Source organism: Cydia fagiglandana, chromosome 1 (assembly GCF_963556715.1).
Source record: "Cydia fagiglandana chromosome 1, ilCydFagi1.1, whole genome shotgun sequence".
NCBI lineage: Eukaryota > Metazoa > Arthropoda > Insecta > Lepidoptera > Tortricidae > Cydia > Cydia fagiglandana.
The window spans coordinates 1,503,393-1,520,397 of NC_085932.1; the positions used below are offsets into that span (position 1 = coordinate 1,503,393).

A 17,005-nucleotide genomic window follows, 5' to 3' on the forward strand; every position below is an offset into this window, starting at 1 on the left:
CACACTCGCGTTCGCGGCTTCGCCCGCGATTCACGCGCATAGTCTGGAGGGGGCTAAAGACACGGACGTCACACAAAGACACTTTTGACTCGAACATGGAGTAAAATTACCGTTTGCGTGGCAGAGGGGGTAGCGCGACTATGCTGTCTGGAGGATACTTTGTCTGTGGGCAGAATTTTCAATATCATGTGTAAGCGAGACAGCGCTATGCATTTGTAGAGCGATGTCCCGTTCCCACCTGTCATTCCGTACGGAAACCGAATGAAAATTCCGAATATCTGCGGCCAGGGTAAATTGCTAATTGCCGGCTTCTTTTCTGATAAAATCGGTCGATTTGATCATCCCATCTGGAATGGCCTTTTTAAGAATTATTTTTTGTTGTCAGCATTATTTAATATAGTAACATTTTTGACAAACAACTGTCATATAAGTGTCAAATTAGGCTTGATTATGGCTTGCTTTTAGCTTGGCTTTCGCCTGCTGAAATACAATTTTATCATTAAACTTGCTGAAAAGAGAAGTAATCATTCAATTAAATGCTACAAATATAATGGCAGACTCGCAGTTTTGTTTGGAGTGGGACTCCCACAATAAAAACATTTGTAGTGGTTTAAGTGCTCTACAACAGGTGAGAATTAATGCAATTTCTATATACTGTCGTGATTACATTATTGTTTTTATCCCTCTTATTAGATCCTTTTTTACTTGTGTATAAAATTTTGTGTGCAATATTGCATCCATGGAACTACCCAAAGTCTATCGCTTCTTAAATTCGTGTATTTATGGTATTGTTTTCTTTTATTGAGCTTTGCATTCCTCATTTCCGTTATTTAACCATTTTCCATAATATTCAGTACCTATATAAATACAGCATGGGATGCCATCTATAACCGCAATTTAGTACGGGCCGTTTTCAGAAGACAGTAGAAATCAGTCATTCAAGTAGTGTTTTTTGTTCAGAATGGGGAGTTTGTGGACATGACGCTGGCGGCGGACGGCCACCATGTGAAGGTGCATCAGATGGTGATGGCGCTCGCCAGCCCGTACATCAAGGAGCTCATCTCCACCGCCAACTGTCCGCATCCCGTTATCTTCTTAAATGTAAGTATCTGCTCAAACATTTATCTTCTTCTTTATATTTAAGAGCTGTACTCTTGTCGGTGGAGCAATCTCCAACTCATCCAGTCCTCTGCCACCTCCTTAACCTTCTCATATGACACAACCTGAACATCTTCTTCATCTTCACACACAACACACAACCACCACATTCTTGACACAACCTGATCATCTTTTATTTGTTTGAAATAATTTATTATCAGTCTTCCTCTTCTTTTTCTCTCTATTTTTCCTTCTATGATGTTCTTTAGGAACATTATACAACATTTATACGAGGATGAAATTCAGCCACCCTGTTCGTAAAAATGAATTCAAAAGATTCTCAAACCCACCAATATTGGTGTCTTAGGTCGGTATTATAAGATTCAATAATGAGTTTTTTCTCTATTATTATTTCAGAAAGTATCATACAAGACGCTATGCTCAATACTGGAGTACATCTACACCGGTCAGGCGTTGGTTGCCGTTGATGACATCAGTGACCTGATCATCGCTGCCAAAGAGTTGCATATCAAGGGGCTAGAAGATGTGGTACATATTTTGTTAATTACCCATATGTTTATTCTTCAAAAGCGTGCATTTAATAACCTTGCTCAAAAATGTATTAGTGACTATCTGTATTTGTACCTCTTGGTAGATTAGATTTACCTATCTTGAAGTAGTTGATTTCCCAAATATAGGCTGAAAAAATTATACAATATTAGTTGGCAACTTGAATACGGTACATTTATTTAACAATGTTTATTTATGATGGTATCATACAATTTGTGCTAAATCTGTCAGAACAAAATATAGGCAAAGACTGCAAACCATCAACCTGGTGATTCATAATAAAAGGAGACCACCAGTAAACCCAATTGCTAGAACTGACACCCCAAGACTGAACAACATGGCGCTAATATGACAGGAGAGGCCCGACCCCAGTTAATGGGAACAAGGATGGAAAAAGAGATTACTTATGATGGCATAAAAATAATTCAGCTCATAATAACTATGTTTAAAACAAGTCTTTCAGGGGCCCACTGATTAACAGTCCGCTGGACTGGCGGTGGCCTGTCAGTTGTTCGGAACTATCAAAATTTTGTTCCAACTGACAGACCAATACCTTCCGGCCGACTGTTAAGACGAAACAGGAGCTGAGTTTTAAATATTTTAGGTAAATATAGCCGTCTTGTTAACGGAAGCGGCTCCTAAAACTAATACGATAAGGACAAGGCGAAAAATCCTGCGTAAAAATCTCAAAAATCGAGGTTTCGTACTCGACTGCTCCTCCTCTAAAACTTAACCAATCCTAACCAAACTTGGAAATCTAAATGATTAGAAATTATATTATATAATATTATATTAGATGTAAAAGACTGGATGTACAATGCCATTTTGGCCATTTTTGAAGGGCTCTAGCGCCTTAAAAAACAAAAATATCAGAAAAAGCAAAACGGTCCGACACAGGTTTTGACAATATTAATCTATGTTGAAAAAATCATTGTTCTAGCATCAAAACCCACGGAGGAAACAGTCGAGTACGTTTGTATGGAGAAATGACCACTCCTGTTGGCTCTTAATGAGTGGGCCCCTTTAAACTTTAGCTGTAAAATCTTTTAAAACAGCACACTTTTCACTGACTGTAAAATATTTCAGAAAGCAGCTGGCGGTGCACCCTCCGTAACAGAAGTGGAAGTAGATTTTGAAGCGCCAAAAGAGGTCCCCGAAATACAAATTAAGCTCCAACGACCCGACACATCCACCCCCCAATTCTCAGCGTTAAACACTTTGAAAAGAAAACTCGAAAGTAACAAGTTGTCCAGTATGCCGATACGAAAAAGAGTTTTACTAAACAAGTCGGAGACAGAAAACAGAGATATGCCCGTGTTACAGAAGGATGGGAAAGAAAAGGAGGTTGATTATGATGACCCGTTGGATGTAGATGACCGGGATGATTATGATGATGATGGGGATCACGATCAGGACACAACAGTGGCAGTTAGTAAGCCGTCAGCTGATAACCCGCAAAGTAAGTGATCTTCTTGTATTCGTATTCTCAGTATCTAATAGATACATGTCTTAAAATTTATACAGAAAAAAAGCAAACTGGACAAAAACAGGTTACTACGGAACTACCCTATTGTACTCTACTCTAATAGTTGGTCAACATGGACGAATTTCGAAATATTTACTTAACCTTTGGAATGACAAGAACATCTAAAGTCGTTACTAGTCGTGCCCACAGCGCCGTGGACGACTATAGGCGTCGAAGACCCTTCACACTTTCAAGTAAGGTTTATAGGCACCTGGGCGTTTGACTGATGTTTGTGCAGCATATTTGAAATGGTTTATCTTCTGATGGATGCATTGTGTTATATGCTTGTTTTGCATATTCTAAAAATCATTTGTTTGGACAACAACACTTTTATCTTGTAAAATCGGGTTAGTAAGAAGATTCTGAAGGGACCACGTAAAAACGCATCTTAAGTGGGAAAACGTCTTAACCGGGAAAGTATGAAAACAAGTTGGTTGACCCATTGTAAAATGACGTACCTATTACGTGGGAAATCGTATTAAACGTGATCCTAGTAAGCGGGTTTTACTTTACTCATGCGGATACTGTGAAAACGTTTCTCCGGGTTCTTTCGTAGTTTCCGCACACAGTCGCGTTTGCCCGTGTTTTACAATATTGACACTTGTCTGAAATTTTTTTTCCACACATCACATCTAATCACAAAATCTGACCATATAAATGCAGTATATACAGTTGGATATTTTCGCATAATTCCAGTGGCGTGCCTAGGGTTTTGGAGTAGGGCAAGCCGAAAGATATGTTTTCGTAATAACTGTCCAATCTTCATTCTTCGGATTAAAATGCATCTGCTAGCGTGTCGAGGCGAGCTAATCATAGCGCACTGAGGGCATACGCATAGCAACGATACAAGTTCCAAAAAATTGCCCCTATTTAACGCAGTGTTTGACTCATAGTGTCCTCTAAAAGGAAGTTCTTGCTGTGCTAAATGGCACACATAAGGACTGTATCGTTTATTATAAATACAACTTTACTTAGCCGTTTTTTCTGGTATTATGTTTTTATTAAAAAATTACACATATAGTTTAATTAGTGCTTTAATAATAAGTAACATTTCGTCCTGGGAGATCACGTAAAGCATATGGTTTGGACAATATTTACCCAATCCTCCCGAGTAACTACAACGATTTCGGACAAATACTACAAGAAAATTTACGGTTTGCGAACAAGATAAGTATTACACAAAAAAAATCGTACTATGTAAACAGCAATTACATATGATTCGTAAAGCGAAACATCTGGGCATAGTCTAATCATTTCTTTTAGTTGGAAAAAAAGTTTTGGATCTGTGCTTGGTGGCCTTTTTGAAAATATGGCATGTTACTTACGACAACCCCGACTTTGGTATACAATATAACCATCATGGAGCGTTTCTATCGACCTGTTCTAGCCATGGTTCAACGCCATGAATGTCCGTTAGGCTTTGGATTTCGGTAGATTCTTTTAGCTGTTTCCGTCATTTCCCTGGCGTCAGAAATTGACGGGAATCCAAAATGTTGCATAAAAAGTCGTTTTCATGTAAAGATAAAATACACCACATTTATTCTGTGGATGTTCAATTGAGCAATCATGAAAAGGACACTTAGATGGCATATTTTGGCAGCATATTAACCTTTTGTTTCTTTAAATCGTACTAAGGAATCGGTGAAATAGTCTCAAATTAAGCTCGATAGGCTTGTCCGAATTACATTTGCTAGAAGGTATTAAAATCATCATAAAGTCCCTAAAATAAAATAAATGTAAAACATTCTTATATCAGATATGTCTTAAAAATACCCCCAGATTATACCTTAAGAACATAGTAATACAAAATAATACACACGTCAACAGTTAGACCAGGTTTTATCTGTATTTATAATAAACGATACAGTCCTTAATCGACTAACCTCTGAAAAACACTACGATTGTTGTCAACACGCATGTTATGTTTTGATATTTCTTCTGATAATTGGCGCGACAAAGAGGCCCCGATCCTTTGTTTCCCAAAATTGCTAAAAGAAATCACTGCACACATATGTTTACCGGAATTCATGTGCCTCTTTATCGCTCCAGATAAATTATTTAAATCGTTATAGCCAGAAGTATTCCAAACGTTAATATCGTTCGAAAAAAAATGCAACACCAGCAATAAGTACATCTTACTTGTATGGGAACAACCAACAATCCAATGAGTTTTGTAGAGGGCCCTACAGAAATTTCTCTTACGCGACTGACTTGACTGAGAAATACACAAGTCGGGTGTTGGTTTTGCCGCGGAAATTATGTCCCATTTTTCGACAAAGGTCAAAGACTTTACCTTGTTTTGGTTGACTAAAACGTGGACGCATTTCAAACCGTCACAAGGAACCACTTCTTGATCCATTGTTAACACTTATTAAACTAAACGCCACAACAATGAACAAATCCACATTCACTATTTAATCAAATTCACTTAAACAAACTTTCGTTACTTTCGACTCGACCACTGACTCGAGACTAAATAATAATACACTCGAAGTAAACGCGAACGCGCGCTCGTGCGAACTTATGCAGCTAACTTCACACCAAACAAAAGCCAAGCATAAATCGCCTTATAAAATTGCTATACATACCAACAAATAGTTACATCGTTCTTTGGCGGTTTGTATGCTGATAGTGCCCAGAGCGGGACGAAAAAGCAAGCACGGTTGCAAGCCAACGAGTGCGAGTACGAGCAGGATAGCTAGAACATCCTACGCCTGATTTCTTTCGCGCGGACGAGGCGCCACGCCGCGGCAAAATTTTGCAACACGCTCGTGCCGCGGTTCGAGGCCACTGTGGCTTGAATTTAATAATACGGGTTCGTTTGGCGCGCGATTTTAAAATAATCTTTATTGATCTTATCACTACGTAATATCGGTAAGGCAATTAGTTGCCTTAGGGCAAGCCCGGGTTTTGGGCTTGTATGGAAGTCACGCCACTGCATAATTCTATTGGTTCAGATTCACTGCTTTTAAAAATACTTAATCGCGTTTTGATTTTTTTGTTTTAATGAAAAGTGTGCGTTTATTTTGTGAACGGAAACGTAACTTCACCTGGCTTCCGGTAGCTGAAGAGGCGCTGTGAAAGAGCAACAGATAAGTACAGCTTTTTATTACTCTTTCACAGCTTAAACTTGCCCTACATTGAGCTCTTATATAAACATGGAATTTGTTTTAGCGAAATGAAATAAAATTTTAACCTTCAAGAAAAGAGCGTACTCCCATATTCAAGGCCAGCAACTCACTTACAACCCCTCTGGTGTTACGGTTGTCCATGGGCGAAGATAATTGCTTACCATTACGCGATTCGCCTTCCTCTGTCCGTCTGCCTCTTAAAGGCCTCTTTCATCATAAAAAAAAACCAAGTAAAACTAAACTACTTAATCTAATTCAAACTCGTATCTGCTAATTCTATTATAAGAGTTCAATGAGACGTGGTTTAGCGAATGATCCAATGATAAAATTTTCAATTTTTTTGACAACACTACAATCACGAATACAATAGTCATTTCTGTATTACCCACTAAACTTTGTCGGAATGTTTTATACCTTGGATCTTTAGCTACCATGCCTATGCTTCAGCTACCTTAATTTGTTGTTTATTATTAGATTCATTAGAGTGAACGGTAGTTTAAAAAACAGGACACGTAAAGTGAATGTGTAAGTTATAACTACTTTATGGTGGCAATTTGATCGCGAAAATGTTAGAAGCCTAGAAACCATCTACATCTAATCAACCGTAATGAAACAGCAAAATAGTTTTTACTAGTTTCGAGGAAGGTCCTACAGCCAAACTTTACATTCGCTAAACATGGCAAGCGTAACTATACATACCCACAAACATAGTTTTACTCTGACTCCAGTTTAATTCCATAATTGACTAATCCCCTTGTTACAGTGTCCGTTCAATACACAGTATCTAACCAAGGCAGCCTCCAACTGATCTTGAACCGTTTCCTCTACTTCCTATACTACCAATATCGGGACAAGAGCCGGCAGTGGCGCTGCGTGGACAACCGGAACAACAAGTGCATGGCCTCCGTCTTTACTAAGGACAACATTGTGCTGAGGAGGTATAGTATCTAACTTATTCCTCTACTTCCTATACTACCAATATCGGGACAAGAGCCGGCAGTGGCGCTGCGTGGACAACCGGAACAACAAGTGCATGGCCTCCGTCTTTACTAAGGACAACATTGTGCTGAGGAGGTAGAGTATCAAACTTATTCCTCTACTTCCTATACTACCAATATCGGGACAAGAGCCGGCAGTGGCGCTGCGTGGACAACCGGAACAACAAGTGCATGGCCTCCGTCTTTACTAAGGACAACATTGTGCTGAGGAGGTAGAGTATCTAACTATCTAATGTTAAAAAAAAATACCTACACTCTTTCCTCATTTCCAATTTTTGCTACAAGTATTTTTGCCTCAGGTTTACTTTTTTCAACTGCAGTAGAGTCCGGTTATAATGACGCCCAAGGGACCGCTGATATTACGTCGTACTAACCGGACATCATACTAAACAAACTGATAATTGTAATATTTTTTATTTATTTTATTAGTATTTATCCGACCTTTAAAGAAAAAAAACATTTTAATGAAAATATTTATGTAATAATTTAATTGTCATGTCATTTTCAGAGTGGGTGCCCATAATCACACATTCCACGACAAGAACATCCTAAAGAAAGTCCGCGCCGGGTCAGTCTATTCAGCTCTACAAGAAGCTGAGGCCAAAAGTACTCGCAACCTCCGTGGCCGCGGACAGAAGCCGCGCAAATGTGACGAGGTGGATCAATCAGACAACCAGGACGCTGACGTCACTCAATAAATACTGTAACCAATAGCAACTACCCATAGATTCAATGTATTTAGCCCTGCAAGAAGCTAAAAGCACGCGCAACTGCCGCGGCCGCGGACAGAAACTGCGCAAATCTGACGCGGCGGAACAATCTGACAACCAGGAAGCTGACGTTACTCAATAAATAATGCAACCAATAGCAACTGCCCATAGACTCAATGTACTCAGTCCTACAAAAAGCCAAAAATACACGCAACTGCCGCGACCGCGAACAGAAACCGCGCAGATCTGACGCGACCGATCAATCTGACAACTAGTATAACCAAGAAAATAAAAAAAATGTATCCTTTCCTTGAGATTCCGTCAAGAGGGAATTGACAGACACATATAGTAGATTTAATACCTGTCAAAATCGAAGCACAACTATTTTAGTAGAGTTTAGACATCTTATACATACAGTAAATGATTTTTGCCCACACATTTAAGATTACGCGGTTTGATGTTTTAAATACTCTCGGTATGTGTGAGATTAGAAGTTTGGAAGTCTAAAAACTAATCGTTTTTGTTTCCGATTGTATATTTAACGTAAAAACGATCAGTCTAAAAAAATATGTCTGCGGTCTAATTGCCGCGACACGTATATTTTCATACAAGTATGAAAATAATCGTGGCAATTAGATGTAACCGCAGACGACCCAAAAACATTACTGTCCGAATGAAAGCAGTTTTTTTTTCCAAATCGAAGGAGTTTTGATCTTATTTCGGCCGAAGGTTCGGCCGGCCTAGCCAAGGTTACAATCGCGCTTCGACAACGAAAAGCATTATGTCTCTCTATCACTCTTCCATATTAGCGCGACAGTGACAGTTGCGTTTCGAACGCTACGGAGCGTAAGCGATTGGCATTTTGGCTACGCGGCCAGTTTCGGTTAATGATTGTTGTGCCGACTCGTGCTAAAATCGAAACTTATTTCGGACACTACCGAAAATATAATTTTGGCGCGGCGGAAACTGAACCTTCGGCTCAAACATGATTTTTATGCCGAGACCTAAACTTTGGTTCGGACATTACAGTAGCAATTGATGCTATAAGTACACACCGTACGTAAATAAGTAGGTAGGTACATAAATATGTACTAGCAAACATCCTAAATCTTGATGTAATAGTAGGCACTAATGTTAGTTATTTACGAAATATTGTATATCAATTTTTTATTGTGTTTTATGTGATTAGATTTAAATAAATACATAATAGTATATTGCTGTATTTTTTATATAATAATATAAAGAGTCGTTCGGTTGGTAACCTCCCATACAAAGGTCGTGGGTTCTGTGTTCAAACCCTGTGCTAAATTGTTTATCCAAGTGATTTAGTGACTGACAAGATGAGTGCTTTAAAACTATTTTATTTTGCATTTGCTGTGTCCATCTAAATCCACCAGCAACCGCTGTTTTTTGCCTTTTCGAGCTCCAATTTCAAACTTAACGAAGTCATTTCTGTGGAATGCTTAATGTTATGAACATATTGAATTGCACATTGATTAAAAAAAAAAGAAAGGGCCTACCATCATTATCATCATCGAACATCGTTATCTATCTCTCTATCGCTCAAATATGCGATAGCAATAGGGAGGCAGATAACGAAATTTGAAAGTTCGTGATAGGCCCTAAGTTTAATAGAACAGTAGCCAAACAAAATTATGCCTATGTAAATGATCCTTTGCCTTCATTTACAATCAAAAACCAATCTTATTGTTGTAGGGCTAGACACGTCATTGCAATACACGCTATCGAACCAAGGCGCTGCGCAACTAATATTAAACCGGTACATGTATGTACAAGCGTACCGGTACACAGACAACAGAAGAAAGTGGAAGTGTATTGACACGAGAGACCGCAAGTGCCCTGCTAATGTCGTCACTCGAGACAACGTCGTCATACGGAGGTAAGTCGAAAATGGACCTTATTGTTATCATAATAAGCTCTATTATACCGGACTGACACACGTGGATGTATCAAGCTAAAATGAAAATCAATTACTCAAGTAGGTATGTACGTACATATTCTAACACTTGAAGAAGTGAAAAAGTCAAAGAAGATAGTATAAGGCCGTTTATGGCTCGTTTTTTGAAGGTCGCAAGGGAATCAAAATCTACTTACTTCCCGTTGACTTGAATCCCACCAACAGCGCTGCATTACGGACGTTCTGTCTATTCTGACACTTCAATTGTTTTTGTTTTCAGAATCGGCGCCCACACGCACCCCTACCACGACCAGAAGATACTGAGAAAAGTAGCGGCTGGCTGCGTATATAGCGCACTGAAGGACGCAGAGGAGAAATCAATAGAATTAAAATCGGAACCTAAATAGGGCCCCTGTTCTGATAGACGTTGAATACACTTATGAACTTACATTTGTATTTTTATTTAACTAGCTCGAAACTATATTTACAAGATTCAGGGGACTGTGTTAGACGACATATCACTGTTTTAGTTAGAATTTTTTTAAATCTAGTTTTTGGTGAACATTTTTGTCATAGGTGAGTTTACTTATGTGCTGCTATAATCTATAGTATAGTTTCGTGTTGTTCCTTCTTCAATGTCCGTTTAAAAAAATATCCTGTAGTTACAATATTTACATCCCTAAGGGATAAAATGTTTACTGTGCGGGACGGTCCGTGGTCCGTGCCTTTGAGTTTTCTCCAAAAATATTATTCTTCTTAGTAAAAGGACGCAAGTGTCGCAGAGATACGTCCTGCTGCTTCTGCGTTTACAGGGTCATTCTCTGAGAATATGTCTGCGGGTGCGTCTAATTTCCAAGACTAGTTTCATACGTTTTGTATGAAAATATATAGGTCGCGGCAATTCGACTGCAGACATTTTTTTTTAATGGCCACTTATAGGTAGTACAGTCAACAACAGAGCTATGAATACAGGCAAAGTGCCAAAAATATGTATACACGACCTTAATGTACAGGCAATAAAGTACTGTATACATATTTTTGACACTTTGCCTGTATTCATAGCTCTGTTGTTGACTGTACTACGTAGTTTTTTGTATTTTGCGTTTTTGTATCGGGTTAAAGTAGTTTAAATTAAAGTATGGAATCCCCCAGCCTTATATTACTTGAAAGAATAAGGTTACTTTGACAGCGTACGTCATAACACTTAAGTGTCCATGGCGTTGTGGGAACGATTATTTACGACGCCTGTAGGTGTTCTTGGCGTTCAAAAGGTTAAAGTAAGTTTAATAATAGGTACAGTCCAAGAAATGTGAAAAAAATATACTTAGAGAAATACTCTAGATATCACTCTCAATGATGTTGTTTCAGAAACAAAAACTACAATGAATTATTCAGTATCTAAGAACGGCGTCCTCCGTCTGATATTGAATCGGTTCGTGTATTCCGCCGAGTACCGCTACAGCGACGGTCGACGCAAATGGCGCTGCAGTAATAGGAACCTTAACTGCAAAGCCTTTGTCGTTACTAAGGACAATTTGGTAGTAAGGAGGTTAGTACCTACACTACAACCTATTCAATATAGATTACCGATATAGCGACGGTTGACGCAAATGGCGATGTAGGAAAAGCCTTTGTTGTTACCAAGGATCATTTGGTAGTGAGGTTTACCTACACTACCTACATATTTATAGAATAGGTACCGCTACAGCGACGATCGACGCAAATGGTGATGTCTGATGTGCAGTGGCGTAGCGTGAACTAATCTAGCCGTGGGCGAAGTCGCATCTGCGAGGCCTTTTTCTTTCACTGTTCCCCAAAGGGCCTCGCGGGAAGCCCCTCTTGGGGCGCGAGGCCGACGGCCCACTTCGCCCACGCCTAGCTACGCCACTGCTGATGTAGCAGAGACCTTAACTGCAAAGTTGTTACTAAGGACAACTTGGTAGTGAGGACCAGGGATGTTGCGAATATTCGCATCCGCATCCGCGAAACATCCGCATTATTTTCAACATCCGCATCTGCATAAAATCGATGCGGAGCATCCGCATGATGCGGATGTCGACCAAGTCGGTAACAGGAACGTATTAGCGGCGGCGCCGCCGCGCGCCGGCGTAAGTGCTAGGTAATTTCGTCATTATATATAACAAAATCGTCTAGATCCCGAAAAGTCGGTCAAGTTACTGTTTATTAAATAAAACGCACCTAGATTCTTGCTCAAATACTAAACGTTTCTTTTTTTTTAAATAAAAAATGTAATATTTGAAGCTTTTTATGTACCATATCTTGACGTCCGCATTCGCGGATGTGAGGCTTTAAATATCCGCATCCGCATCCGCGGATGTCAAAAAATCTACATCCGCAACATCCCTGGTGAGGACCGCGACGTCACTTGTGCTGTTTTATTTACATTTCATAGTGGCTAATCATTATGAGTAGGACAATTTAAAAAACCAGCTAATTTTACTTTTCAGTTGAATACCCTATAATGAATAAGCTTAAAATACATCCATAATTCTATTTTGTTTTTATATTTCCAGAATGTTTAACCACACACATGCATTTCACGACAGGAAGATTTTAAAAATGGTGGCAGCAGGCAACGTTCTTGCCGCGTTACCAGAAGATTGCATAAAAGACGCCAACCAAAGCACTTTATCTAAAAAACCCTGCGAGCAGGAAAAGAAAATTAACTTAGCCGAAAGGCCTTTGAAGAAAACAAAAGCTAAAAAGCCCAAAGGGCAGGGTGACCACAGCGATGGGTTTGAAAGAGCCAGTGAACATTTAAAGCAAGGTCTGGACGAAAAGCCTTGTAAGAAAAGTACAAAGACAAAAAAGCCATATGGGTGCAAGCAAAGCGCAGAGGCTCAGATACCCTTTGAACAAGGAAATCAAAGCGTAGATGCCAAAAGACCCTTTAAACAAAGGAAGAAATTTGCAGAGCCCGAGCCCTTTGAGGCAGGTTACCATAGTTCTGCAGCTAAGATTCCCTATGAACAAGGAAACCGTGGCTTTGAGATACCCTGTGATCAGGGAAGTGTGGCTAAGTTACCTTGTAGCCTAGAAGAGAGGGCTGTGGCCGAAAGGCTTTGTGAACTGAAAAGTGCCGGGCAACGAGATAGTAACTTAAAAGTAGTTGAAAACCAGGACAGTAGTTTGTCAATGCCTTTTTTATCCCCGGATGGGGAAAGGTTGTATAGGGATAGGATAGCAAAATGGTAAATTAGATAAGTACTGTGAGTAATATAGGTAAAATAGATAGCCCCATGCATGCAGCAGAGCGTGTATTAGTGTACGGAAACATAGGAAACATAATAAATCTAATGTGAACAATAAATCTGTGCGCAACCCAACAATTTCAAATTTATTTTAACAAAGTGATGTTATTGATCCATTATTATTTTTAATTACATAAATGAACTCTATAAATTTTGGTGCATCATTGAAAAACGGCTTATACATTCAGTTATACGATTTTATTATTTAGTGCTAACTTTACAAACTACTTTTGTCATATTAGCGACCTTATAATTGTCTCTCTTGTGCCCTAATGATTTTTTCTTTTCCTTTTGTTTAGGCTGCTAATTGCTGAATTCCTCCTGGCTTTTAGAAGACTGCTGGGTACTGAAGGATTTGCTTTTGGCAGTTTTGGCCAATCGAGCCCAGTTAGGTGCATTATTTCCTGGTCCAGTTTGAATTGGTGAGGTATTATTAATGGCTGATTCAAGTGATGTTGGTAAGTTATTATTTGAAGAAGAAGAAAAAGAGTGCTGGGTACTGAGGGTTCTGCTTCTGGCCAATAGATCCCAGTTTGGCACATTATTTGCTGGTTCAAGTTGAATTGGTGGGGTAGTAAGGTTGAGATCAATGCAGCGGGACCTGTGAAATAAATTGAAAATAGATGTCATATATTAAAGGAAAAGTTAAAAAGGCTTCCTCTGAATTTTAACCAGCCAGCCAGTCTCACCACATAACAGGAGCAAACTGGAGCAGTGGCGGATCTGTGTTCCGACTTAGTTCACTGATGGGCTCAAAGCAATCATCAGAATTTTTTTAATTTGCAATCAATCGAAATGTCATCAGCTTGGGAATATCTCCAAAAATTCGCTAACACTTCCTATCTGATGAAGACATTATATGTGACGTCCCACGGGTAAAGGTACCTTATGGCGGTTGGCGCTTACGCTATTATTAACGCCGCTCCAATATTATTGCGGCGCTATGCGACGTAAGCGCCAGCCACCATAATGTACCTTTTGCCGTGGAACGTCACATATTTACTTAACACATTCCGAGATAGCGAGAAAAATTACAATATTATGAAGATACATTATTTGATTTGTCTATAATTACCTCTGTAACTGGTCCCAGTTTGGTACATTATGTAATCGCTCGGTGCTCATGTCATTAGCTCCATTTTGTCCAATATTTTGACATGTCACTTCCGCGGTGCTTGCTACGTTTACAAAAAGAGAAATTTGCGTAGTCACGGGCGCTCCGGGGCCTTGCGTTGGCCGAGGAACAAGTGGCTCTAGAATTAATATTATTTATTTAAACTTAAATGCACAAATTTACAAAAACGAGTAGGAACCTACAAAAGGCGGACTTAACGCATTAAGGCCATTCTCTACTAGTCAACCATTGGGCACATTGCAGACCCATTTAAGCGGTCAGTCTATGAACAGAAACAGTTAGGTGCAAGATTGCAACAATCTCTCTACAATCTTGCACCTGCAATTGCAATCTGCAAGTGCAAGATTGTAGAGAGATTACAAAATAGAGTTATAAATTTTTACCTCCCAACATGACAGATATTTCATCAACAAGGCGCATCATCTCTGCCTTAAAAGCAATTTGCTGTACTGTTCTCAGTGTTGGCCGGATTTGACCTGACGTCCCCCATTCATCAAACATAATCTTGGCACATTTTTCTTGACTATCTCCAGCATGTTTTTCAATTTTTCTGCATAAAATATAATACAAATTAAATATACTCGTATGGTTAATAGGAAGTTTGCATAAAATGTTTCACACTGTACAACTGAACTAGAATCAAACCCAAATTAAACTACTTTACTGGGTTACCCTACTAAATACAATTTTGGAGGTATTTAAATCTTTTCAGGTTAGAGCTGGCGTATCATTGTTTGACGTTCATTAGCGCATTGTACGAGGGTCGCACTGAAATATTCGGGAATGGGACACTTAGAAATAACATAATAGAAAGAGGCATATAATTTATAAAAATGTAACTCTTTATAAAACTTTTAAGGTATATTCCATTTGGTTGTCATTTGTATTTAAGAATTACTGGCAATTTGAAAATTGTATGTCGAACATTATTTGAATTTTTGGCCAAGTGATTTTTCGGATCATATTTTAAACGGTTTTCAATATACCCTCAGCGAATAAATAAAAGTTACAATGGGCTTCTGTTATTTTTTTATGAACTAGAGTTCATCGTACGCTCGTTTGCAGTTAAAAATAAATATGAAAGTCACTTTCATTTTATCCCATGGGTGATCTTAAAGAAGCATGTCATTCCAAAGCGACGTCAAAAATTAAAATCGCATTTGTGCTGTTAATTAAAAAGACTGCCAAAAAAGTTGCATATCGGCAGATTTCGACATTCCTAAATATTCATATGACAACAGTAAAAAAATCTTTTATATATATATACATTTAAAAAAAACTTCAATTCCGTTGGCTACTCCACGAATTTCATACAAAACCACTAAGGCCCCAAAATCGCCATACAAAAAGGACTTTGGGATTATGAGCCGTGTGCATTACAGAATGATTACTTTCAAAAGAAAATTTATATGCGTGGTCAGTTTGAGTTTAAGTATGCATTAAAATAAAGATTGACTGTCTAGATGCGACAGATTTCTCTATTCCCGACATTTTCAGTGCAACCCTCGTAGTATGCCTACTTGAAAAATATTTTTTTTTATCTTAAAACGTTGAAGTCTCAATTAAGTGGTGGGGTTATATTTTATAGTCATTGGTAATCTGAACAAAATTCAGTATCCAACAAATAGTTAAGAAAAAGCGTGAACATCTTTAAAATTTTATATACAGCTAATACAGCACAACATATAAGTTCAAAAGAGCCGCTTATACTAACCTTATATCCTCACTGTTGTATTTTCGTTCGGAATTTTCGTTCCGAGGATCCTTTGGTATAAGAGACATGAAAATTTTCCAGTCATCTTCTACAGCGTGTAAGATTTCTACAAGGGAGTTTATTTCACCCGGTCCTAATTTGCGAATTTCTTTATTTGTCTTTACTAACATCTTGCTGAAAGGATTCAAAGGATACCACTATCCACTATAACGAAAGCACTTAGTTTAATACGCACCACTTCTCTAATAAAAACAAACAGGATATAATCACTACGATGTTAAACGTTTACTAAATATGTTATCAGTACTTAACAGCTATTAATATACATACGAATTGTCCAAATAAATATAAACAATTGGAATGTCAATGTCATGGGGAAATCCCCGTGACGTTTCGTTCGCTCAGAAACACGCTAAGTATAAAAGTGGTTAATAAAGTTATATTTTATTTTGTATCACTCAAGTATATCACTTATTATTATATTTTAAACTAAGTTTATATCTACTATCATATTGCTACTTAGATTCACCTTAATTAACGCAATCAGTTAGAAAATGAATTTGGTTTCGGAACGATTCCAGAGATAAAAGCTAGACTGTATGATCAAATCGATCGATTTGATCAGAAAAATAATGAAATTGGCGTCAATATCTAATTTAATCACCAATTTTAGATTTATGGCAATCTTATATTTAAGCGCTCTAAATTAAAAAATGCCCCCAAACGCGAATATTTAGCGTCACAAATTGGTATTCTGGCGTTCGTCCTCCGCGAAGTCCCGCCGCGATTCACGCACATAGTCTGGAGGGGGCTATATTTTGTGGTATTTGATCGATCAATTGAATTTATAGCACCTACTTAGCTGGTAATATATGGAAAATAGCATATCGTGATTTGTTGTTCCGGTTGTTCGACACCAACCATGGCCTACTAA

The 17,005-nt window shown here is 38.5% G+C and overlaps 2 protein-coding genes across 4 annotated transcripts; one reads left to right on the forward strand and one right to left on the reverse strand.

Moving 5' to 3' along the window:
• Positions 1–231: 231 nt before the first annotated feature.
• On the forward strand, positions 232–13,250 carry LOC134672296 (longitudinals lacking protein, isoforms H/M/V-like). Of its 3 annotated transcripts, none has more exons than XM_063530226.1 (6): positions 232–628; positions 961–1,101; positions 1,516–1,647; positions 2,755–3,127; positions 11,319–11,499; positions 12,485–13,250. In XM_063530226.1, the coding sequence occupies exons 1-6, from the start codon at positions 551–553 to the stop codon at positions 13,164–13,166; spliced, it is 1,587 nt and encodes a 528-aa protein (XP_063386296.1). In that variant the 5' UTR covers positions 232–550; the 3' UTR covers positions 13,167–13,250. The 3 variants fall into 3 exon arrangements, with proteins under 3 accessions (XP_063386296.1, XP_063386350.1, XP_063386427.1); XM_063530280.1 differs by lacking the exons at positions 11,319–11,499; positions 12,485–13,250 and adding exons at positions 9,749–9,932; positions 10,231–10,363 and having other exon boundaries at positions 265–628; XM_063530357.1 differs by lacking the exons at positions 11,319–11,499; positions 12,485–13,250 and adding exons at positions 7,088–7,262; positions 7,831–8,149 and having other exon boundaries at positions 431–628.
• A 146-nt stretch (positions 13,251–13,396) lies between these two features.
• Positions 13,397–16,442, reverse strand: LOC134672764 (uncharacterized). Its single transcript, XM_063530744.1, has 4 exons — positions 16,072–16,442; positions 14,741–14,907; positions 14,298–14,475; positions 13,397–13,823 (listed from the first exon to the last, which is right to left on the reverse strand). Exons 1-4 carry the CDS (start codon positions 16,239–16,241, stop codon positions 13,526–13,528), a joined length of 813 nt encoding a protein of 270 aa, XP_063386814.1. The 5' UTR covers positions 16,242–16,442; the 3' UTR covers positions 13,397–13,525.
• Positions 16,443–17,005: the final 563 nt, after the last annotated feature.